The sequence below is a fragment of the Tremella mesenterica genome (assembly GCF_000271645.1).
Source record: "Tremella mesenterica DSM 1558 unplaced genomic scaffold TREMEscaffold_1, whole genome shotgun sequence".
NCBI classification, from domain to species: domain Eukaryota; kingdom Fungi; phylum Basidiomycota; class Tremellomycetes; order Tremellales; family Tremellaceae; genus Tremella; species Tremella mesenterica.
In genome coordinates, this window is record NW_006711225.1 from 4,934,102 (window position 1) to 4,958,901 (window position 24,800).

Here is a 24,800-nt window from a genome sequence, read left to right on the forward strand (position 1 = left end):
GCTCTCAGTATGGCAACTGTAACCGTATGTTTAGCTGCTACCGTCCTCAACCAAGGTCGTAATGCTGATCGTGCACTTTCGGAATGTCGAAGTTCTCAGGGCTCTCAGACCGTTACGGAAACTGCAACTGTGACAGCTACTGTCACTGAGACTGAGACGGTGTCAGCAGTGACAGGTGTGAATGAGTATGCTTCAATTGATCCCCGTGGCTATACCTCCATGGGTAGTGCACAAAATGAGGGTAATAGTCAAATTGGAGGAGTTGGAAGCAAGGCATGGGAGACAATCACTGTGCCTACAAGTACTTCAACTGTGGGAGAGACAAAGAAATGATGTCACTAGTACTCATAGTTTACCATCATAATGCATAGTCCTAGTATAGGGTACTCATACTGTAACACTCTACCGAAGTCACGTTCTGTCTAATGTCCATTCTAATCGTAATCTTAATTATTTACACAAGTAACATCATGTCGAGCAACATCATCATCATCTTCAATCAAATTTTCTCGGGAACAGAGGAACCAATCGACGATTGAGAGCTCGAAATGCCGGATACCCTCGATGAAGCCATCTTTCTAAGCCTCCTCTTTCCTATCCATGTAGCTATCTTGCGAGCCATTCTCTCTCTCGAATTAGGATCAGGGATATCCCTATTGGGAGACATCACTTCCCAAGGACCTTTTACCCCCAAAGCTTCTCCTACTTGCATCCCACTCCGAAATCCGTCTTCGTGAAACCCGTAACCTGTCCAAGCGCCAGCAAAGCTGATCCCGCGCTTATTTTGGATCAAGTGGAGATGTTTCTGGGCTTCCATCAAAGATTGGGACATGACGGGATGGTCAAGTTTCCAAACGGACAGTATCTTCTTAGGATCAACGGGGAAATGAGGATTGAGAGTCGTGAGACAAAGACCATGTTTGGACACGGGGAGATTATGCAGGGCGTTTAAATTGATAGTTCTAACAGTCAGTTCAAGTCACCAACACGTTATGGCAGAGAAATAATTGGACGGGTCAGGGATGCAGGGAAAGGTATCATGCTATTGAAAGGGTACTCCTACTCACGTGCAGACTCCATTCGTATCGAGATGTGGGGGCTTTTCCCGGTTAGTCTTGGAGTAATCTTGGTTATTATGGACGCTGAGGTAGTGCCAAGCTACGGACTCAGCGCTTGCCGAAGTTTACAAATATGAATAACTGACCAGACGGCTGTGCTCGCTTTGCCTTGGCCCAAAACTACGCAGTTAGCGATGCAAAAGCTTGCCCAAAAGGACAACATACCCGATCATCCCAATGCACAACGTTCACGTTATCAGTCCACTCGCACGGGCTCAGTAGACGCTCTTCATCCTCACTGGCTCCACCTCCTCGACGAAGGAGTTCTAGAGATACTTGAGAATGAGTCCTGATTATTAGTCACGCCTGACTGTCCGTCAACGGTAAAACGACATACGCCAATATGACATGATCGAATTTCTCTTTCCCCTCGGCAGTAGTGATAACGACACCGTCCCCATTCTTAAGGGGTTGTACGGCACTGACCGCCGTCTTGAGATGAACTCGGTTCTGAGGCACACTGTCGATGACCACCTTGACCCAGTTGGCCGAACCCCCTTTTATTGTAAGCCATTCGGGCTCTTCCCTCATGTGGAGGATGAGATGGTTGTGCATGTATTTGACAAGTGTTAGAATGGGAAATGCTTCGAAAACTTTATCGGTGGGCGTGGCCCAGATAGAGCCTGTCATGGGCTTGACGTAAGCATGATTCCGACAGGTTTACATCAAGGGGCCGAGGTTTCACTATGACCTTCTAGGACGCCACACCAGAAGGAGTTGGTGCGAAGGAGGTGTGCGCCCATGCGATCTGAGCAAAGGATCTAATGAGTGGGAAAGTGACGTTCTGCACGACACCTCGTGGGAAAGGGAATGGGAAGCTGGCGTGAACACGGGAGGAAGAAGAGGGCGGTATGTTGAGGATCATCTCACTGACCAAGAGATAGTCCCTTTTGAATTCTTCTGAGTACCCGTTATCCTTCAGATACTGCCCGACGGTGATCCCGATGGCGGTCGATGGGTCTCTCAAGAGGTCGAGAGCAAGGTGGTTGAACCGCCAGACGTCAAGCAACATTCGGTATATACGCTTCTTGAATCTGTCCATGAGCTCTCAAAGCTTGATGTGCTAAAAAAGGGACACTGACATATTCTTTGGTTGGCAAAACAAGGCAAGGAGCCCCCCAGATGCCCACTCAAACTCCCCCATGTTGTGTGAAACTGTCAAGGAGTTGGGAACGTTGACAGTTTCTATACCCTTTGCCCGCAGGAAGCGATATAAGTTGGGATACGACACTGGGTTCATACTCATCTGATAATTAGTCAGCCCCCTTCTTACCACGAACAATCCTGTTGACCTACAAAGGCACTTGGACGTTAGCGGGACGACAATGCGTAGAACAGGTGACTCACGTGTCGATCCGACATGGTTCCTTGCCCGGTCCTGAGGATGATGAGCTCTACCCTGCACTGTGTCACACGAGGCAAAGCGCTCACTCTGATAATCAACAGTGTGGGCATGTCCCCCGGCCCAGTCCTCCTTGTCGAAGATGTGCACCTCGTGCTCGGAATACTCATTCAGCATCTTCTTGTCAGTCATGATCAAACGCCCAGGGATGTACTCACCCACAATGCCGAAAGACCCGCTACACCAGATCCGACGATAGCTACTTTCATGACGAGTGACAGATGGAAGCAGAAGAATGCCGCAATATCCGGGGGAGAATTCTGAAAAGCTACGTGAGCGGGATTTTAGACAGCAAGACAAAACAGGGCTTTGGTGTGCCCTTTATATCAATGGAAGCTGAGGTATGGTGTGTGACAGGACGTTGAGATAAGTTGCAAGTCCTTTCAGCACTTTGAAGTTGTCATTGAGGCGCGCACAGGACAGGATGGATAAAATCAGCATTTCCCGATCAGTTGGGCGTATCAGTAGTGATCGATGTGAGATTGGTGAGAAAGGAAAGGGTCCGAGATGCTTTATGTCTTTCGCCGTGTGCCACGGGCAACAAGGGAGCGAAAGACGGGAGGGGCAAGGGGGTATGTCATGATATGATGGCTGATCAACAAAACTTTGATGCTGTGGCTGGATCAGAAGGGGGAGCAACAAAGACAACGAAAGGAATGGAAGCAGGGCAGGGGCAAGGTGAGAGAAGGGAAGTAGGAGAGGAGGAAGAGGAAGAGGAGGAGGAGGAGGAAGAGGAGGGACGGAGAGGGAGCGAATGCCGCTTCGAACAACCGTGGGAAAATATAGAATTCCCAGCGCGTCGCCCCCCTTTCCCTTCCCTTTCCTCCCTTTCCTCCTCCGATCCGAATTACTCCAACTCAATCATTCCAATCTCACATTCGCTTGGCAGACTTCAGAGTCGTTACACTTTACAGGTCTCATACTCTACTGCAAGCTCCCCCTCCGTAGGCTCGGCTTCTCTCGCTCGTTTCGTCCTTTCGACATGTCCCGCTTCGTCAGAGCCGTGAGTCGGCCCCGCATTGATCCCTTTTGTCCTCTCCCATCAATCATTCAAACAACAGGACATACCGCTGACATTAGCCCACAGTCAAAGTATCGTCATGTCTACGGAGAGAAAGCAAAACTTTCCTACGAGAACGTCAAAGTATCTGGTAATGCATGGGACACCGACCTAGTGACGGCTGGCGGCAAGTATCTCGCCATCAACTGGCAGGTCTCAGGAGGAGGCGTACGTCCTTATCTGTCTGACATGTCTCAATCACTCACATACCAAAGGCTTTCGGGATCTTACCCGTGTTCTCGCCATTCACACCACCTTTTCCGGTAGGATTCTCGGTCAGGGTACCAGATATCCTACCTTTAGCTCGCGGTCACACGGCTCCAGTGCTTGATACCGCATGGTCTCCATTCGATGACAATGTGGTCGTTTCCGGCGGGGAAGACGGTAAAAGTAAGTCTGCTTGGCCTACCGTTGGAACATTGCCTTACATCAAGTCTGCGTATACAAGATCGGCGATGAGCTCTTTGAGGAATGGGGAGAAGATCATTGGCGACCCGAAGATGTTTTTCCGTTGGCTAGGCTAAGTGCTGGTGGACGGTGAGTCTTTCGACTGATGGATCCACGCATCTGAAACCTTGTAGCAAAGTCGGACAAGTAGTCTTTCACCCCACCTCTTCGAATGTGTTGGCCTCTGCTTCGGGCGACCACATCATTCGTGTATGGGACATCTCCAAAACCGACGCACAAGCTCCTATACAACTCTCGGGACATGGAGACACCATACAGAGCTTGGCATGGAATCCCACCGGTACGACAATGGCGACGGTAAGCTTCAAACATCTACGTCAAATTTTCATCTGACAAATCAGACTTGCAGAGACAAAAAGCTGCGATTATTTGATCCCCGAGCAGGCAAAGAGGCTGTCCGGGTGACAGATGGCCACTCTGGCCTGAAAGGCACTCGTGTTGTCTGGCTGGGTGACAGGGACAGGATCGCAACGACCGGGGTGATTATTGCTCTCTGAATATCATGAAAAGGCTAAGGTTATACAGTTCAGCAAAATGTCCGATAGACAAATGGGTCTCTGGGATACGGCAGGTATACGCAATATTGAAATGACTTCATTGGACTCGAGCGCGTGAGCACCTTTTATCATATGGCGATAGGCCAACAGCTCACACATATAGAGGTGTGCTCATGCCTTTCTTTGCGGAAGGCAACGACATTTTATTCCTCGCTGGAAAAGGGTGAGCTCCACGCTCGTTGCAATTGACTGACATGCCCAGCGACGGCAATATCCGATATTATGAGTACGAAAATGACACGCTCCATTTCTTGAGTGAATACAAATCGACCGACCCTCGTGAGTCGTTCGTGTCTAACTCCGTTATGTGGCTGATCACAGAACGTGGGATGTGTCTTTTGCCGCGCCGAGCACTTGAGGTGAATCATAATGAGATCGCCCGATCTTTCAAATTGGTTGGGGAGAAAATCGAACCAATCAGTTGGATCGTCCCTCGTAAAGCCGAAAATTTTCAATCGGAGTAAGTTGTCTTCTGCTTCAAAAGGTGAAACTGATCAATAGTATCTTTCCTCCCGCTCCTTCTGCCGAACCCGCCCAGACATCCGCCGAATACTTCGCAGGGAAGAACGCCAGAGCCAAGTATATCGATCTCGAAACCAGGACGATTTCCACATCTTCGGAAGCCTTATCTTCACCACTTGGCAAGCCTGAAAAATCCCAAACGGCTCCTGCGTCATTCTCCACCCCTACCCTCAAAGCCGAGCCCGTGAAGGAAATAAAATCTTCTCAAACGTCTCCTGTTTCATTGTCCATTCCTGCCGAGCCGAACACGAGAGCGAAAGATCTCGAAATCGTCCAAGCTGACGAACCTGATAGTGACGATGATGTACCACCTTCGGCGAAACATGTATCACCAGTAGCCTCCACACCCATATCAGCCGAAGAAGCTGTGGTGAATGTCATTCCTCCACCTCCGGAGGATACCGTGGTTCCGGTGGGTTTTCTTGCGGAATCAAACTTTTACAAATGCTGACAATACAAGCCTAGGGACACATTACTAGTCAAGAAATTGTCAGACAGAGCCACCGTCCCAACCAGAGGATCTGCGCTAGCAGCAGGTTACGATTTATACTCCGCGGAAGAAAAAGTCATTCCTGCCAGAGGCAAAGTTTTGGTGGATTTGCAGTTGTCTATCGCGGTTCCAGAGGGTACTTATGGTCGGGTTGCTCCACGAAGTGGAATAGGTGAGTGAACTTTTTATCGACTTGAAACTCACTAGTTCTCCACCAGGTGCCATTACACCGGCCATTTGGACCGAGAGGGACGTGACTGATGTACAGCTTCAAAATATTCCATCGATACAGGTGCAGGAGTGATAGACGCCGATTACAGAGGACCGGTGATGGTGTTATTGTTCAATTATTCCAATGAAGATTTCGTTAGTGAGTTATCTATGACTCTTTCATCATGCCCACCCCATGTCACTCGCCTCCCGTGGGTCACCCCACAGCAGCATATGCTATCTAGCCGTACCATTTACCCCTAGAAACGGTCTCTACTCGTGGAAGCAAACTGGATGCGACGCATTCACGAGATGCGCCCAGTGAAACACGCTGACATGTAGTCAAACAAGGAGATCGTATAGCTCAACTTATACTGGAACGTATATGTCTCGCACCTATTGTGGAAGTGACAGACTTAGATGTGACATCTCGAGGTGTTGGGGGATTCGGGTCGACAGGCGGGTTTGGTAAATGATCAAGTCAAATGGGGCTATCTTACGAAAAAAAAAAAGCGTCAAAAAGGAAAGATGCAAATGCTTGTTCATTCATTCATGATTTCACTCCATACACATCTGATGTTTTCTTCCTCTTTGATATTTCCGTCTAGATCTGCACCGTTCAACACTCGCATCCACAGCTAAGTAGATTTCGATCAGATCTGAATGTACTATAAGATCTGAAGGTACTGTATCTAAGACATTTATGGATTTTGAGATATCGCCTCAAGACATGATCTGTCTATATACAAAGCTATCGATATGAGATAAAAGCGTGAAACTATGAACTAGAGATTGTCTTTGAAAAACTTGATCAAAGTGACGAAAACATCTTGAAAACCAGCTCGAACGTGTAGATCACTGAGCTATTCATCAGTCTCTTGTCCTAGATACATATACCCGGTCCAGCCACTGACACTTCTCAAATACAAAAGGTAATAAGAGTGGGAAACAAAATGTATGTGGTGGTGGTGGTGGTGTTAAAGGAAAAAAGAAAGGATGAAGATGTAAAAAGAAAGACTCTGAAGACTTACATCACCTCTAGCAGCACAAAAACCATGAATTTGATCTTTGTACCATTTCAAAATACATTTCTCACCAAAAGGTTTTGTTTTCATGACGGCGTGAAAACCTTCCATCTATTTTTAGTTAGTTCAACTTTCATTTCTGAGTCTACTCTGTCCCATTCTTTTCGTTCCTTCTCTTTCCCAATCCCATCCCCTTCTTACTTGTCTCTATACTCATTTACCCATACCGTGGTGTTATGATTGATAACGAATCATGTTCATTCATATTTGTCATTTCTATGGGCGAGTCCCTACGGTTGTATCAGATATATGATTTTTTAATTGGCTTTAATGCTCCATCATGAGAGGATTTAGTTGTTAGGTAGTAGATGAGAAACTTGGGAATGGGAAAAATGATGATACTCACTAATTCTTCTGGATCATTTTGAGAAGGTAATAAACAAGTTGGAACATTTAATCTTTCAGCAGCTTTAGCATTAACTTGTCGACTGGTAATTTTAGCTTTTATTTCATTCTTTTGTCATGTGGTAGAGATGTTATTCACCCAGGATGAATCATTGCGATAACGTCGAATTCAGGTACTTGTACGACTAAGTTTCCACCCCTGTTTATCAGTCGTATAATATTTTTGGACATTCTCCTCAACAACTTCCACCCCCCACCCCAAACCACGACCACGAAAACACACACGACACGGGGAGGCGCTCAATGAGTGGTCTTGAATATCTTATGGACTTAACTGGTAAGAAACAGTGCTGAGCTCTTTGAGGGTGGACGATGTCTGAGAGAAGGGGGAATGCGAGATGCAGACGATTTTGTTTTACAAGAATAATGATAGAGGTTCAGAACATACCAACAAAAACCTGCAGCACCAACTCGAGTATATCCTTTTGCCCTCAAGAGATTGATATAACTTGGCATTTCTTCTGCATGTTGGGAAAGGTTACCAGAACCTTTATCGAACGTCTCTCGGACTTTGATCCTACGTGTCAGCTAATCGGATCTTGTTGTAGCTTTGTCGCTCTGAGCCGAGACATGATGTGAAAGGGGGCCCTGGGGACGAACAGAGGGGAAGAGAAAACAGAGCACTGGAGAGGAGATAGGAGAAACGGAAGGGGAAGAAGACCAAAAGATTCAAGAGTAGGAAATAAAAAATAAGAAATAAGAGATAGAAGAAATTCTTACTTGTCTTCCGATGACATTTCCATAAACTTTGGTAAATCTAAATTCCCACCTCTCATCACATCAACAACATAAACGTCGTATCCTGCATTAGCCAGGATATCCGCTCCTATTCTCTCAGCTTCCCTTCCTCATTAAACACTATCAGAACACGACCATCATCTTTTGCTTAGAATACAAACCAATCACTGAGGTCTAACCTTTTTTTCTTCACTTTTGAGAATGGACACTGGAGTACCCGTACTACTCCGAGCATAGAGTTCGAAGTTGAAAAATCCATGATGGTCGTTTAGAAATCGATATGTAGGAGAGAAGAGATTAAAGTATGCTAGATGAGAATAACTCACCTTGATAATTTTGTGAACAGAAACCTCCAATATCATATATATAGATGATAGCTTTCGTAGTTGGTCCAGTACTACTGAAATAAGTTTTACAACCGTTCAACATCTATCTATCAACTGACAATCTATTTATATCTTTTAGCTCCACGAGACGTTGGTATAGCTCGACTATACTCTCAGAACATGAATGATAACATGAAATTTTAGCATGAGATAAGAGGGATACACGGTCTGGGGGATTGGAAAGAAGATAGTGGTGGGTCGATGGGATAATGAGAGGAGAGGAGAAACTCACTTCATCTCCTTCCAACCAACGACCTTTGGCTGTATAGTCCACTTCGACAGGTGGGAGTGTATTACATACTGACAACCTTAGCATGCGTTTCTGAACAGACTATAAGACTTACATTTCTCACCGCTTTCCACTACCATGATGTACTTTTGCTTATGAACTTGAATTGATGATGGTTGATAATGACAACGATGATGATTCTCGGAGTACCTGTAAGTGATGGATCATGGTGGTGTGAACGTTTCGATCACCTCGGTCACCGGACCACCGGGCCCGGACATTCCCTATCCTACCTGACAATTTTCATAGAGTAAGCTTACACGTACAGTATGTACTCAGTGATTAACATGGCAACGATTGGTCTTGGGAAGTTGTGCAACACGGGAAATTGTAGAGTATTCAGCCAAGGGGTCAAGATAAGGCAATACATAAGAATACAAAGTGTTTTCTAGATAATTGATATCCAACCCACAGCACGTAATCTGGGTATCTCTTCCACTTCATCGTCATCCTCACCAATGCGTGTCACAGAAGATACGATGGGTTTATCATCTTGTTCCGCAGCTTGTGAAAACAAATGTTTCTGACCTCTGGAAAAGTAAAGTGCCGGCTCTTCTCTTCTAGCTACAGCTCCGGTGATGAGACAATAACGTACAGACTACATTCAATCAGCTCAAAGTCAGACCGATTTGAGAGACTGGAAACATGACCAGAGCTGGGCTCACCGATCCTGGCACTTCGAACATCGCATCAACTAATATTTCCTCTAACACACCTCTCAACCCTCTCGCTCCACCACCTCGTTCCAATCCTTCCTTCGCTATGATCTCCAAGGCGTTTTGAGTGAATCGCAATTCCGACCCGTATTTCTCAAACATTGCTATATACTGCTTGATTAAAGCGTTCCGAGGTTCCACCAATATTCTGACCATATCCGCGACGCTGAGCGGGTGAAGAGTGGAGAGGACGGGTAGACGTCCTAAGAATTCAGGTATTAAACCATATGTTGCCAAATCGGTCGTTGCTAAGCCTTTCATAGCTACGGTAGAGCGCGGAGTTGCGGGAGAGGCAGGAAGAGGGGCACCGAAACCCATCGACTGAATGTCAGCTACTAATCAACAAACGGAGAATGAGCTTACGCCTTTACCTAGTCGACTAGAGACGATAGATTCTAATCCCACGAACGCGCCAGATAAGATGAATAAGATATTCGACGTGTCCACCATGAACGTGTCTCCTTTAGAGCCTGCGAGATCAGTTTGCATTCCATTATTGAGAAGGAGAACTGACCTCCACCTAATCCAGATCCACCACTGAACCCAGGTAATCCCTCTCGAACACCTTTCTTCCCACCAGTGGTAGATCGGTTCATTGGGTTATTCGGATCCCACCCGGGAGGTTCATACGCCGCGTTGATCAATGTCGAGCCGTCCGCTCTGGGTCCACGGTTAGGTGTGTCCCGTGTAGAGGGCGTTGATGAGGAGGAAGTCGATGTGTATCCGGAAGTGACCATTGCTTGAGGTTTAGCGGACAAAGTGAGAATGGTGCCTTCCAACAATCTTAGCAAGGCTTGTTGAACACCTTCTCCTCCTACATCCCGTGCGCCCCAAGATCCCGCCTCGCCACCACCACGTCTAGCGAGTTTATCAATTTCGTCAATATGTATAATGCCAATCCTGAAAATCAGAGAGTGTCATTGAGAAGGGGGAGACAACTCACTCTGTCCGATTGACATCATAGTCTGCCGCTTGCAACAATCGCAAAACACAATTTTCCACGTCATCTCCAACATCTGATCGTTAGCACAGATGTAACGGAGAATAAAGGTTAACTCACAGCCCGCTTGAGTATAAGACGTTGCATCGGTGGAAGCAAATGGAACATCTAGTATTCTCGCCAACGTCCTCGCCATCAACGTCTTTCCCGTCCCCGTTGGTCCACTATTCAGTCAGCTTCGACATGTTCTCATTGTGAAAAGAGACTGACATCATGAGCACGTTGCTCTTCTCGATCGCAATTTCCTCCTTGCCATCCTCAAGTTTATCTGCCTCAATGTTGTTAAGACTTGAGTAGATATCGGAGAGGATATCTTTTTTCTTTCCTTTTCTCTCAACTGATGTTGTCTCTAGCATTGGGTCTGGAGTGTCGCGCCGTCGCCGTCTCGTTTTATCAAGCAAGATAGGTGGTGGTGGAGGTTTAGAGCTGAAATAGCCATTCCGAGCTGATTGTTAGCTCGATTAGCTCCTCAAGCCAGATTAGGTCTAAGCTCACACCATAAGCCCTCCCTAGATGTAGAAGATAGCAAATCATGAGTCAAAGTCGGATCAGCTCCATTGCCTGTACCAGTCACACGCGTCACATCCCTTCGTACCCCATCGTCCATATCAGACCCAGCCCGCGAAGGATCATACGGTCTCTCCCACATACCCTTCGATGGTCCAGGATCGGCATGATACTCATTTGATCTCAAAGGCGGCGGTGGAGGAGGAAGAGTTTGAGGTAAACGTGAGGATATCCGGTGATAGTGATTGAATACACTACTTGTCAGCGGAGAACAAAGGGACTTTGCGAGAGATTGAACGTACGCAACGGACAGAATACGCTTGGCACGATCTTGACCGATGATGTAGTCTGATAGATGATTGTATAGCTGAGTGCTGTCAGCACATGTGATAACATACAAGAAACTGCCGTGGCCACTGACGTCTTTGGGGGAACGGATGGTCAGGCCATCCAATTGACGAGTCGTGGAGCTTCCTCGAGTGTTCCGAGCAGACAAACGACGGGCTGGTACCGACAGTCGGAGTACTTCCTTCTCAAACCACATAATTTATTGTTTGCCTTATCTCGAAGCAGTATATCAAAGTGTGGTACAAAAGTTGAAAGACAAAACAGGGTGACATGCAGCATGCAGCCGGAGACAATGCGAGGCGCGAGGAAGGGAAGGAACGCACGTGATCCACTCTCACTCCCCGATCGTCACTCACCCATTTCGAGCGTGTAGGGATAATCCGGCCACTTCTGTAATTATTCCCCTCACTTTTTTTCGGTTTTTCCCAAAACACGCCACTCAACCTTTCCTTCACCCCACTCCCTTTCCACATACCATCACTCCACATACACATACCATCACTCCACAACCACATACCATCACTCCACATCCACATACCATCACTCCACAACCACATACCACCACTGCTGAGTCAAAACTCCCACTTCAAAACCATGCTCAGTTCTCTGCTTTTTGCACTTAACCTGCTCCCACACATGTGTTCAGGCCTGTCATCCAGCCTTCTTGTCTCCATGTGAACTAGTTCCCATTTAATATGATCACTTCGGGCTTCGGGCTATTTCGCCGAACCGTCAGGCACACCCCGAAACATCAGGCACACCCCGGCACACCCCGGCACACCCCGGCACACCCCGGCACGTAGGCCAAACATAAACAACTTCAAAATGAATTTTTTAACATCAAAGTCTCTATAACCTTTGTACTCTACTCACATTCTCTACTCACATTCTCATCCATTTTTCTGCCCATATGTCTGACACCAGCCAGCAGGCAAACAATCTCATTGTCAATGCTGCCAGATCAATCACCAATAGGCCTGGGCGTCCTCCAAGAGTATTTCGCCATGATTCAGATGCGATCTTTGGAGTTTCGAAAGTTGTACCAGGCGAGTTTTCAAGATTACAGTCCCCTGTGTCAAACGATTTGCTCACTTACCCCAGATCTTCCTACTCAAACTTGGCCAAATCCCTCACTTGTACCAACCGGAGACCTGTTCGCTGAACGAGCCCAGATACACACAGGTTAGTTATCTCGTCCTATGTGTTGTGGATAAGCTTCTAACTCCCAGATCGTCTCTCCACTGTGGCCGAAGAGGAAGCATTGCAGTTCGCATTGGCCAATGGCACACCTCTTTCAGCCGTCAGGGCCGAACAGCCCAGCGAACACAATAAGCAACACAATACCGAACAGCCCAGCGAACACGGCAGCCAACCAACTACCGAACAGCTGGGCGAGCAGCCCAGCGAACACGACAGCCAACCAACTACCGAACAGCTGGGCGAGCAGCCCAGCGAACACGACAGCCAACAAGTCACCGAACAGCTGGGCGAGCAGCCCAGCGAACACAATAGCCAACAAAATACCGAACAGCTGGGCAAGCAGCCCAGCGAACACAATAGCCAACAAGTTAGTAAATCGATCTCGAAGAGTTCCCATTCTTCGTCTTCAAACTCCACGCCTTCGACACCTTTCCAAGCCACTGGCTTGAGTCCAATTCAATCAAACACTTCGGCAACTCCACAGTCTACATTCGGCTCCTCATCAACTGGTGACCTTGGCGTCACACCCCACAGCATCGATCAAGGCCGACGCGAAGCTGCTCTTCGTCTCCAGCTCTTGGAAATTCCTTCCCATTCTTACACATCCGAAGGCCCCGAAATCCCTCAGCTTGACGTTTCGGTACACCGATCTCAAGCTAGCCAAGGTGACAACATACGCGAAGTTGGTGGCTTTGCCCGCACACCCAAGCAGGATATCATCAACGATCCCCGATACGATTCATTTGAGGTGCCCTTTCGCTGGATCCCTAGGGCTTTTGATACCATGGCAGGTCTTTCTCCCTGCATTCCCTTCTAGGCTGATGTTACTCAGCGTCAAGACTACAATGTGGAGAACCATTATGTCTCCAAGCACGTCGAAGTTGAATGGCTCGACCCGCCTGCTCTTTTTCCCTACGACATAAGAGCCCGTCATGCGAATTTCTTCGTCAGCGACAAAGCCTTCGAGGACGGTCCGGACAAGCTTGTGTGGAGGTCCATCTGGAGATGCAGTGGTAACTGCTGCCAGGTAGAAGCCCCACGGCAGACACTGGCACAAGTTTTAGCAGAGCGAAAGGGTTCCTCGCTCTCCGAAGACCTGGATGAGACTTCGCCCCCACCAGCATCAAGCCCGCTCAAAACGCAATCATCAAAAGGTTTACCTCAAAGGTGTGCCTTTTTCGCCGAGGTGGGTTGGCGTTTCTTTACCGAATAGCCCTGTCACGCTCACGGTCAACAGATACGAATGACTCCTCGACAGATACATCGCGCAGTCTGCACTTTGATTAGAGCCCGAATCGCCTATCATGGTGAACCCCAACCTTTACACCTACTCCGTCTTTCCCCTTATGTCAGAAATCTTCTTCATGACGCTGCAACAATGGTTGGCACCACCGAATCACGTTTAAAAATTCGTTGGGACCAACATTTCTGCCAATACCATCAGTATGTAACATGGGCCAAGAAAGAATGCCCCTGGCGGTTGCCGAAGGATCGAGACTTTACCACTGCCATCAGGACGGCTCTTCGTCGAGAGAGACTTGATAAATTGCCATTGGCAGCAATTGCTATTGTTCATGCCGCGAATCCTGAATCGTTTCTCAGGTGAGTCCAGCATCCAGAACGCTTCGCCATTCTTTTACTGATGCCTCTAGCTATCAGTACCCCAGTAGTCTTCAACTTGGTGGCGTTGAACACATCCCAAAAGATGAAGAATTCCTCTGCGTTATCGCCCCGAAACACGCTCTTCAATCCGCCATCCGCCACGCCAGAGAGCAGGGATTAGCCATGGACTCTTCTTGGAGAAACAAGAACGCCATAAGGTGCCCAGTCACTTTTTTGACCACTGTCAATGAGTACGGTCACATGGTTCCCGGTGAGTCTTGACCAAGCCTGGCTGCCAACCTGCTGACCGTTAATCAGTTGCTGTGATGGTCTCAAATCACGCAAACACAGACACATACACACATTTCCTTGAAACAGTTCGCGAAGCTATCGAAAACGAAGCCCGTGCGCTTGTCAGTGGGAAATCGGACATTGTCAGTTCGGCAGAGGATAAGGACTCCTTGCTCATGTATGCCGACGATATCGCCTTCGACGGATTCACCCCTCTATTTGTCATGATCGATTGCGACGATGCAGAGCGAAATGCTGTTGAAGAAGTATTCCCGGGAACACCAGTTCGTCTCTGTCAATTTCACTTCATGCAAGCTGCCCGATCTCGAGGACAGTCTATCTTTGGCAGAGATCCCACTGGCTGTCAAAAGGTTTCTCAATTTCTTGCGGGACTTCGTGACTGCCAGCGATGCGATGACGAAGAACACTGGGACGAGACATATGCACGTTTCCAGGTCAACCTCGCATCCTTGACGCGAAACAATACGGAGACATGTGAGGACATTTCGCGATGGCTTGAAAGCTGGTGGTTCAGCGATAGGTGGAGGCCAGCCCTGGTTGACTACGGACTTCCAGCAAATCACACCAGAGATGGAACTCTTTCCACAAACAACTTCGTCGAGGCGGCTTTTCGCACATTTGATCGTGTTTTCCTCGAAGCCAGAGCCAATAAGCGCATTGATAGACTCATTGTCATCATCATCAATGTCTACTTCCCAATGTACCTGCACTCTCCTCCAACTTCCGGCCGGTGTGACCCTCAAGTCCGCGAAGTCATTCTACTAGGACTGGATCTGTGGCAAGTCAATGCTGTCAGACTGTGCCCTCCAAATCAATGTCCCGAACTGCCTGTCCGACTTCGGGCTACTTACAAAGTTCAGTACGCCCACCTATCCAGCGGCAGCCGCGATCCTCCACAAGTCCACTACTGCGGAATTATTGCCGGTAGCCAACGTGAATGGTGCTCGTGTTCGTTCTTCAATCAGCGAGGCAAACGGTGCGGTGCCCTCTGGGCTTTCTATTGTTATCGAAATTGTGGAAGTCAAGAAGCCTATGTCGAAGAAATCACCACCATTGCTTCTTCTATGTCCTTATCCTCGGGCACAAAGCGTGAACACCAACGCGTCGACACTTCGCTTGACGCTGACAGGGAGGACTTGATAGCCTGGTGGGGACATGATCCCACCGAACCTGTGGAGCGCTATTGGAGCACCACCGAACGACCAACAAAGTCGACTGCCGTGAACATCGACAGCGAACACTTGGACTCGCTGGTCAGACCGTTATTGCCCCCTCTCAGCTCCCCCATCGGCAGACGACATACACGAAATCGTGCTCGACTGCAACCGCCCCCTGAAGATCCGCAGGTCTCTAGTCAGCTTGATGGACACGGAGCAGTGGATCGTGGCGGTAGACCTGCACACACGCGTCCCTTACATCCTGGAAGAAGTCGGAAGCCCCCAAAGAGTCATATTGCATTCCGTCCCGAAAAGTTGCCCTCGCAACAAAGGCCTGTCGGTGCAGTGAACCACCAACAGTCCTGTTTCGCACAGGCGTTGTTCCATGTCCTTCTGCGTCTTCCAACCTTCGCCGAAGGGCTTGACGCCATCAAGCAACCACTTCGTCACCATTTGCCTGGTCTGACTCAAATTTTGGAGAACTTTCACCATTGTATCTCAACATCTCACACGGTCGTTGACATTCCAACGATGGTGGATGTCTTGCGACGTAAGTAATCCTCACTATTGTCGCTTTTGTCCCACCGTAGCTAATATTAGGCGAAGGATTCATTGACGAGCAAGCTCAACATGATCCTTGCGAGCTCTTCGAAAGAATCAGTGTCCAGATCCGTCAGTGGGTTGCCAATTCGGCCTTTGAGAAAGCATTTCGCCTACCAGTGTCTTGGGAATATGTCACCCACGTTTGCCACCATGTACACCCTGCACCCAAAAGTGACCCAACACTTGAACATTATATGCAGGTTCTTCACATCCACCCAGCTCGATTCAACACCGTTCCTAGTCCTGTGCCTGTCACCATGTCTCAGATGATTGAACACGCTTTCTGGCGTCAGTTACTGCCCCGACCTTGTTCTACTTGTGGTCAACTCGCTCCCACTCGAGCGCGGGCGACATTATCAAAAGACGAAGACTTCACCACTGAAGTCCTTGTCCTCAATGTGGTGTGGGATCTCCGCGACGCATCAGCATCTGTGGGTCCGTCTATCAGTCGTTTTTCGATCGAAGAGGAGCTTAATCCTCGCGTCTTATCGGGCATTTCGCCGTCCTCCCCAAGCGAACAGCCATTCACTTTCAAATTGGGTGGAATGATATGCCGAAAAGGTGCTCTTCTTGCCCGTGACACCGGTCACTATGTGGCTTTGATACAAAAAGGAGGCTACTGGTGGGATATTGACGACGAAAAGGTTACTCGACTCAACTTCTGCAATGCGGCCTTTGAATCTACTCGATTTCCTGTCATGCTTTTCTATCAGCGCGAACACCTATCTTTGTCCGAAAACCAGTCGTCTGCGACTCCACATACACCACGTCCTGACGGTGGGCCAACCCGAAGTGCAATAGCAAAGAATCCCACTGAAATGATCAAGTCTGATATCCCTTCAAGTCAACCTAGCATCCCTTCAAAAGGGTCTCACGACCGTTCCTCCAGTACGCTTTCCAATACGGCTACCAGTTTGACTCTTGACCTCGAGCTCACTGTTCCGTTGCAACCTCGATGCCGCTTAGCGATCACACGAAGCGAAGTCGCCGATCGCCTGCAGAAAGTACTCTTGGGTCCTCCCGAAACAACCCGGGCGCTGGTGTCCGTCAAACCATTCGGTGGTATCACCAGGGTCAATGTTGAAGCAATCAACTCGATTTGCATGGCATTATGGCATGATGCTGCTAAAAAAGAGCCGAAGTCCCAAAGACCAAGCTTGTATCTTGAGGACATCCGAACGGACATCAATGCTGTGGACTTCCAAAAGTGGCTTAGTAGCCCCGATGGGTGGTACTCCAGGTTCGGGATACAGGATATCGTTTCGGCAATCAACAGGCTAGTGAGTAGGTCAAGGGCATCTCGAGAAAATACTACAAGCAATGGACCTTCGGTTCAGTTCCGTGTGCTCAATCCTGGAACTCAGTGGCTTGGTGGAGATTCTGGCCAGTGCCCATGGCCATCTTTAGGCAAGGACGGGAGCTGGAGAAAACAAGTCACCGTATCTGTGGTCATGATCCAAGAAGATGCTCACTTCGGGGTAGTTGTGATTTTTGGCCCACAGAAATTAGTTGTGATGCTCGACGGGACGGCCGGGAAACACGATACGCTTGCCTTCAAGAAGGTATGTATCAATGCCATGTTGGCCAAAGATCAATCCTGACCAGCAGAACTGGCCCACGTTATTGGCTTCACGTCTTTCGTGGGAAGTCAAGCACCATTTCGCAACCGAAGAAGAAAGTAGGGATTGGATAGTGGCGCCTAACAATACAGTGAGTACCTGCTGGACCTTTCAACCCCAGCCATGTCAAAGCTGATGACCCAGGACACTAGGGATCTCTTGCAGTGGGTGGTTCAAACTGATCCAAGTAGCTGTGGCCCCCTGGCAGTGGCAGGCTGTTGTCTGCTGCTTCAAGGTCTACTGCCCTCAGCTGCTGCCTTGGGTCTTCAGGGTTCGACCTTGTCAGCAAGTGATGCTTTGGGATTGCGAACTAGTATATGTCAGCTCACACTGGCCATGGCTCTAGCAGATACCTCCAATGACGTTTATTTCAATTCGGACACCCGAAACAAGCTCAAGGAGGAAGTAAGACCGTTTCGGGACATAATTGACGAAGCCTAGTGAATGCACCTCCATCTCAATGATTGTCTGAATGTCCAAGGATAGACTGACACAAGTATACATGCTATGGCTACAACCTGACTGACCACGAAATACTCTAACGAACTCAGATTCCCAAAAGACTCACTTTGCTACATTCAGGATGGTGATGGGATTGGATACTTCTTCGCGCCTTCCTCTAACTCCGTATTGGTTACTGGTTTGGAGGGATCGAACATCATAGGTGAGTACTCGGGAGAAAGAGACCAAAGACGATTCCTTCCAGCCAGACGAAGGCGATGTGTATATGTCCCGGTGTGAGGATCGCGCAACATCAGGTTGTATTGGTCCACCTGATCAGCCATGTCACTCTGTAACTCACTAATGTAGTTCTTGCACTCCCAGACAGTGTTCTTCATTTCCAACCTATCCTCGTTCGCACGATTTGCCATCACCACCGCCTCATCCTTCTCCCGAATAGCCTCATCCTTCTCCCGAACAGCCGTTTCCTTTTGTTGAACGGCCAAATTCTTCTGCTCCACAGCAGTCCGAACAATCTTCACAGCTTTATCATGTTTCGCTTCCAACTCAGCATTTTTTTCCTTCAATTCTGTCATTTGTTTCTCCATTTCGCGAACCCTGACCTCCAACGAAGTGGCCCCATCAGCACTTCGTTTCGCTGCCACCCATCTCTGTTGCATTGTCTCCAGTGCAGACGACTTTTCGCGGACTTCGGTCTGTAGTTTCTCAATAACTCCATCTTTCTCCCGCGTCAACCTCTCAACATCATTACTAATGAGATTGTTTTTCTCCACTTCGGCCTGATGGAGTCTCTCCAGATCCGCGATTTGTCTGATCGCATCGTCTCGTTCGCGAACCAATGCCTCATGGCTGTCAAGCGTAGCATGATACTGACTCTCCATATTCGAGACTCCCGAAATGGCATTTGCCAGGCCTCTCGTCAATGCCTTTCGTCGGTCCGTAGTGACATCTTTGTAGTAACTCATCATGGTCCCCATGTGCTCTTTCAAAATGGTCTCGAATCGGGAAGTCAACTCCTCTTCGGAATTAGCGAACCGTTGAATCAACTCAAAACACCCTTGAACGTCACGAAGTTGGGCAGGAGGATGTTTTATATATGATGTGGGGGCTTGTGGGACAGCGCCGGAAAGATTTGGGACAATGGGCTCCACAAACAGGTCTTGCGAACTGTATCTTTGCGAAGGTGGCTTTTGGGAAAGACTTGGTGACGTTTCGGACCCTTGACCTGGCTGGATGGGCGGCACTTCGGGAATAATGTGACGTCTAGGAGCCCCCGACGGAAGGTTTGACTGATTCTGGCGGTTTTTGGGGCTGCCATCGCGCTCCTTTGGATAACGAGGCGCCGAAGTCTTGACAGGGGGATTAGGTCGACTTAGGGCCCGAAGCCACTCTTCGGGATCTTCTTCCTCCACAGGGGTCGGACTTTGAGCAGTTTGCCGGCGAACAGCAGAACCAGCAGGTACGGACGAGTTCGGCGGAGTAGGATTGAGCACTTCGCGAGGGGGCATGACTTCCGCGGCGGGAGGGGCAGTTTGAGATACTTCTGCAGGACGAATTGCAGCCACTTCGGTCAAAGCCATTGGACGCTTTTCGGGCAGGGGACTGGGAGTAAATGGAGTGGCCGAACGATTGGGGAGTTCGGCAGACTTGCTAGAGATTTGGGCCGAGATTGACTTTGACATTTGGGGCGGATGGAGAGAAGAAACTTCAGACTGGCGAACACCCGGAACCGGGTTGGCCGGAGTGGTAATTTCGCTCTCGCGAATTCCTGCAGCGCTAACAGGCGTGACGAGAGGGAGGCTAGTTTGTTCTTCCACAGGTTCGGGACTTCGTGGTCGTTTTGTCGGTATGACAGAAATCGTTGGCTGAGCACTTGTCGGGGACTTCGCAGGAGGAACAACAGGAGCCGAATTGGGAGACTCTTGAGAAGCAGTAGGAAAAGGCATTTCGGGGAAACGGGCAGGGAAACGAAGCTGGGGACGTTTGGCTGCAGGGGCAGGAGAAGAAGAGGCAGGAGGAGATGGGTGATGTGCGTCCTTTTCGGGTGGTTCGCTCTCATGAATCAGGTCTACTTCGGGATTTTGGGGAGGCGAATCTGGATCAATTTCGATGGGCACGTCCACCGAAACACCGACACCGTGACTACCTTCTCCAGCATAAACGACATCCGACGAGCTGACCTCCGTTTCGCTTTGGCGACCCGCAGGTTTCCCCGAAACAGTCGGACGTTTCGCCGGTCTCACTGTTCTTGAAGCCGTTGGAGACTCAGCGTCTTCTTCGCGATGCTGACGCTTTCGACTTTTCTTTGACGGCGTATCTGTGACCCATTTCGGGCCGACATTTTGAGAGCGAACAGGTGTTTCAACGGGCTTAGGAGCAGCTTTGGAAGCCTTTGCTGATGCTTTTGCCATGGCTGTTCGTGTTTGAGGAATTTGAAGGGGCACGGCCCCGAAACCAACAGCACCGAGGGGCTTCGCAGGAGGTTTGATTGGGGATTTGGCAGGCGTGGGACTCCGCGAAGAGGCAGAAGGGGGAGAGGGTGATTTCGCTTTTGATTTTCGAGCCTTGACCTTTTCGGCTTGAGACACAGCGGCTGCCGGTTTTGTTTTTCGGCCCTGAGTGGCCAAATCGACTATCTCCACTTCGGACTGTTCGCTTTCTTCCTCGCTTTCATCATCGGGGGTTTCCTGAGTTGTGGTGAGATCTTCAGGAGGTTTGAGGGAGGACAGATTGACACCTTGAATAGTACACTTGTGACCCGGAGCGGTGTTTGAGAAACATTGTACACATGAATGGAGTTGTCCATCTTCTTTGAATTTCGCGAGGAGTGTGATTTCATCGGGAGGATTGTTCGAGCAACGAATTTGAGGATGACTGACGTCAGCTGTTGCTTGAATGTCACAAGAGTCCGAAAAGCAGGAAATGGACACTCTGAAAGCCCGAACAGCAGGAAAGTGAGAGGTGAGGTCCGAAAAGGAGGAAATTGAGACCCTTGAAGCCCGAACAGCAGCCAAATGAAAGCGTTGAGAGACGAAAAGCACGAAATGGAGAGCATGGCAAGTGGCACTCACTAGTAGTGGAAGGCTGACAGCACATTTCCCACATGGCAACCCATTCCTGTACCCTTCTTCTTGTCTGCTCCCCAACACAGGGGTCCACGAGTAGACGGAGCCTTTACACCAACTTCAATCAATTGTTTTGGTGTGGCTAGTATAAGCCCGGTCTTCTTCGCAACTTGGGGCAGACAGTGTGGTTCGGCATGCCACCATGGCTGTATATTCTGTTGAAGAGTGGCTTGGAGTGAGCGAAGAGAGTTGTCATCTTTCCAGATTTTGTCTTTCGCCTGGTGATATTTGGCAAATTTCAAATGTTCAGATGACAGCTTGGCATCGCGGGGAGGTTTGACGGTAGATCTGTCTTTACCGCTCTGATAGGGGGGATGTTTAGGTTTCTCGGCGTTGGGGGGCATGTTTATGAGATTGGAGGTAGTAGAGGCGAAGAAATGTGTGTATAAGTGAGGGGTGTGAGTGAGTGAGTAACTACTTCTTAATAGACCGACGGTCGACGAACCTCGGCTAACTTCACTCTCTGAGTCGATGTCTCACCCAACCAGGAGGGCGCAGACGTCGAAAGGGGTGTAACTACGGCGTACTTCGGCGTAGTTACTCTAACTAGGGTTTTGATCTACTGATGGCGATGTATCTTGATTTATAGCTATCTCTATCTGTCTTTTACTACTGACAACAATCAAGGATCGCTGAAGAACTTCAGCGATCTTCTCAGCTAATATTATCTACTCCTCCTAGACGTTCATCCAACCCTCTCGCGCTTTGACGTACTTCAACGCACTTCGTCCAACTTCCCCGAGCCCTCGGCCATCCTCTTCCTCCTTCGACTAACTCCGCCTAACATCGCCGCACTTCTGCTCCCATTGTCCCTACTTAGCCTAACTCCGCCTAACATCGCCGCACTTCTGCTCCCATTGTCCCTACTTAGCCTAACCCCGCCTAACATCGCCGTACTTCTGCTCCCATTGTCCCTACTTAGCCTAACCCCGTCTAACTTCGCCGTACTTGGTCTCAGAAGTCCTGAGTTACGTGTAGAGTAAAGAGGTTAAGGCGTGATGGGGTTTTGATGGCCAAAGGAGGGTCATTGTTGGTGGAGTAATCGAGGTGTCACGACGTAGTTCGTGACAGTCGCCCCCTTCTTTAGCCGCGAACGTCCTCGTGAGCGATTACACCTCTGTCGTGGCAAGAGAACTTAGCAGCGTAGTACCCCATTCTCTCCCTCCCCATGACCATCCTCCACTCTTCTGCTCTTTGCGCCGCACTTCGTAGTTGGGCCTCCTTTCACTCCAGAACCCGACAATGAGACTCCCCTAACTTCGTCGAGGTTTGCCGTAAGAAGCCCTGTGTCTTTTGTAGGTGAGACACGCTTCCTGAATGGCAGCCGAACAACACCGTTGTTTGTCGAAGTAACCCTCGCTTATATTGAGATGAGACACTATAGCGTGGGAATTTTGATCGTCCCTGCGATGCCTTTTGTTGATGAAACGCGAAGTTTGCTGCATGTTGACGACGAGGGGTTAGGTTTGATTATACTAAATACTGAGCAGTTCGTCGACCTTCTCTCTTTTTCCCATCTGCTTTCAAAACTTTCTATCTCTCTTACCTAGAAAACAGATTTGTTACCTTGAATCATCGCCTCGAGTTTTATTCTCATTTAAATATCTTAACGTCATGGCCCCTTCTACTCCTACATCTAACCCTTTCGCCGCCATGAGGAACTTTGGTGGTATGGTGTCGTCTGCTCGTGAGTTATTCCTCGACACTTACCTTACTTCGCCGGACTTGGCTGATGTTCAGTTTCCTTCGGCGACAGATCTCGCCAAGTCTCCTCCCTCGGCCTCGGCACCCTTTCTTTGGGGGAGCCGTCTGGCGATGTCCCGCCTCCTCGCTCCGCTTCTCCTCCCGCCGGTCCTCCCGCTGGTTCTCCCTCTGCTTCTCCTCCTCCTGGTTCTCGCTCTGCTTCCCCTCCTGCCGCCAGCCCTCGCCGCAGGACGCCCGCCTTTCGTCCTGGTGAGTCTCCGTCCTCCTCCGACCAGGAGTCGCTCAGTGGTTCGGAGTCGGACGATCAGTCAGACTTCGAAGGAAAAGGGGGTGATTATAGTGATGAGGATGATAGAATCGTGTCGGAGGGTGAAACCGAGTTAGAGGAACACTCGGATGATGATATGGTGGCGGTTAGTGTAGAGGACAACAACGTAGATAGTCCTGAGCGTGAGTTCTTCGTCCAACCTCTCACACCTTCGCCGAACTTGGCCTTGTTTATCTGTTCTTTAGCTCTCCAAGACATTGCTAACTCGCAGCCGCTCCTGCCCCTCCCCCTGCTCAAATTGTGGGCCAGAAACGACGCCGTTCCCTCTCCTCTTCTTCTTCTTCCTCTTCTTCTTCTTCCTCTTCTTCTTCCTCTTCCGGGGTTCTCCCCCCCCCCAACGCCATCGCCGCTGCCGCCGCTGCTGCCGCTGCTGCCGCCGCCCGCCCTGCCGCCGCCATCGCTCCTGCTGCCGCCGCCGGTCCTGCTCCCGCCGCCGGTCCTGCTCCCGCCGCCCCCGTCGCTGCTCCCCCCCCTTCTCCCAGAGGGGAGCCTTCGCCCAAACGGGTGAAGAGATCACTGCGGGAAGAAGAGTACTTGTGGGAGAAGATGAAGTCCGAGCCTGGTCGTTGGATCGCGGTTGGTGTTGACGAAGCGTGTGATCGTTGCCGGTGAGTCCACCTATTCGTACTACGCCGAAGTTACTCCTGCTAATTAGTAGACGTGAGATTATCACGTATAATCGTCCAAACTGGCCCTGCCTCAAGGCAGTCAGGCCACACAACAAGGCCCTCCGTTGTGCTTCATGCACGTCTGGCCCCTGCTCCTTCTGTCCCGTTTCCTCTGCCCGGGACATCCCGCCCCGTCCCTTCGACGCTTCTCCCTTCCCCCCTCCTCAGACTCCAGCGTCTGTCCCCCGCTCGCGGGTACCTCCTTCGTCTCTCCGGTCGGTTCGCCGTACTTCGCCGGACCTCCGCCCGTCGCCTCCGTCGCCGTCGCCCTTCGCTCCTGTGGCCGGCCCATCACGTCTCCCGGCTGTTCCTCCTTCGTCTTCTCGCCGTCCTTCGGCCTCTGCTCCTTCGGTCTCCCGTCCTTCGGCCTCTCGTTCTTCGGCCTCTCGTCCTTCGGCGCCACGTCCGTCCTCTCCAGTGGTAGCTTCTCCTCCGGCTCACAGCACCCGAAGTCGGCGTCCTTCTGTTCCTCCGGCCACTTCGGCGGCCCCTCCCGTCACCCCTCCCTCTGCTCCCCAGAAGACACCGAAGTCTTCTTTAAAGAAATCAAAAGGGAAATCTAAAGAGAAGGAGGTTGCCTTCAATGATGGTGATGTGGAAGGTGAAGATACTCAGCGTGCTGGTCCCTCTGCTCCCCGGTTGTCCCTCGTCCACCCTCGTATCTCCCTGGACGTCCGTATTCCTGAGGACGAAAAGGAATTCGCCACTTATCGTCTCTC

General features: G+C 49.7%; 5 protein-coding genes across 5 annotated transcripts; 2 read left to right on the forward strand and 3 right to left on the reverse strand.

Moving 5' to 3' along the window:
- Nucleotides 1–670: 670 nt before the first annotated feature.
- Nucleotides 671–2,726, reverse strand: TREMEDRAFT_14364 (uncharacterized protein; the record flags this gene model as incomplete). The annotated part of the gene is made up of 8 exons (XM_007000349.1): nucleotides 671–962; nucleotides 1,064–1,114; nucleotides 1,243–1,407; nucleotides 1,456–1,751; nucleotides 1,993–2,152; nucleotides 2,201–2,383; nucleotides 2,534–2,637; nucleotides 2,679–2,726. Coding segments are annotated over 8 exons (1,299 nt in total), but the record flags the coding sequence as incomplete, so codon positions are not given.
- A 650-nt stretch (nucleotides 2,727–3,376) lies between these two features.
- On the forward strand, nucleotides 3,377–6,387 carry TREMEDRAFT_37315 (uncharacterized protein). The gene is made up of 14 exons (XM_007000830.1): nucleotides 3,377–3,523; nucleotides 3,608–3,748; nucleotides 3,796–3,970; nucleotides 4,015–4,117; nucleotides 4,162–4,345; nucleotides 4,390–4,527; nucleotides 4,574–4,659; nucleotides 4,709–4,768; nucleotides 4,808–4,884; nucleotides 4,927–5,065; nucleotides 5,107–5,539; nucleotides 5,588–5,789; nucleotides 5,886–5,987; nucleotides 6,170–6,387. The coding sequence occupies exons 1-14, from the start codon at nucleotides 3,503–3,505 to the stop codon at nucleotides 6,301–6,303; spliced, it is 1,995 nt and encodes a 664-aa protein (XP_007000892.1). The 5' UTR covers nucleotides 3,377–3,502; the 3' UTR covers nucleotides 6,304–6,387.
- A 2,731-nt stretch (nucleotides 6,388–9,118) lies between these two features.
- Nucleotides 9,119–11,497, reverse strand: TREMEDRAFT_26315 (uncharacterized protein; the record flags this gene model as incomplete). Its single annotated transcript, XM_007000686.1, is given in 9 exon segments — nucleotides 9,119–9,328; nucleotides 9,396–9,778; nucleotides 9,791–9,916; nucleotides 9,967–10,346; nucleotides 10,390–10,462; nucleotides 10,507–10,610; nucleotides 10,657–10,891; nucleotides 10,942–11,207; nucleotides 11,256–11,497. 9 exon segments carry the CDS (start codon nucleotides 11,495–11,497, stop codon nucleotides 9,119–9,121), a joined length of 2,019 nt encoding a protein of 672 aa, XP_007000748.1.
- Nucleotides 11,498–12,305: 808 nt separating this feature from the next.
- TREMEDRAFT_59567 (uncharacterized protein) lies at nucleotides 12,306–17,776 on the forward strand (the record flags this gene model as incomplete). Its single annotated transcript, XM_007001665.1, has 8 exons — nucleotides 12,306–12,483; nucleotides 12,531–13,292; nucleotides 13,341–13,687; nucleotides 13,715–14,103; nucleotides 14,154–14,374; nucleotides 14,422–16,122; nucleotides 16,173–16,248; nucleotides 16,348–17,776. 8 exons carry the CDS (start codon nucleotides 12,306–12,308, stop codon nucleotides 17,774–17,776), a joined length of 5,103 nt encoding a protein of 1,700 aa, XP_007001727.1.
- A 412-nt stretch (nucleotides 17,777–18,188) lies between these two features.
- Nucleotides 18,189–21,725, reverse strand: TREMEDRAFT_59568 (uncharacterized protein; the record flags this gene model as incomplete). The annotated part of the gene is made up of 4 exons (XM_007001666.1): nucleotides 18,189–18,231; nucleotides 18,363–18,567; nucleotides 18,597–21,130; nucleotides 21,328–21,725. The coding sequence occupies 4 exons, from the start codon at nucleotides 21,723–21,725 to the stop codon at nucleotides 18,189–18,191; spliced, it is 3,180 nt and encodes a 1,059-aa protein (XP_007001728.1).
- Between the last annotated feature and the right edge of the window lie 3,075 nt (nucleotides 21,726–24,800).

What these genes read in the sequence shown, in the direction of transcription:
- TREMEDRAFT_37315 (XM_007000830.1), top strand. Translation starts at nt 3,503, where the DNA reads ATGTCCCGCTTCGTCAGAGCC. An exon ending in ACAGGATCGCAACGACCGGG is followed by an intron (nt 4,528 to 4,573) that starts GTGATTATTGCT and finishes AAGGTTATACAG; the next exon opens with TTCAGCAAAATGTCCGATAG. An exon ending in ATACAAATCGACCGACCCTC is followed by an intron (nt 4,885 to 4,926) that starts GTGAGTCGTTCG and finishes GGCTGATCACAG; the next exon opens with AACGTGGGATGTGTCTTTTG.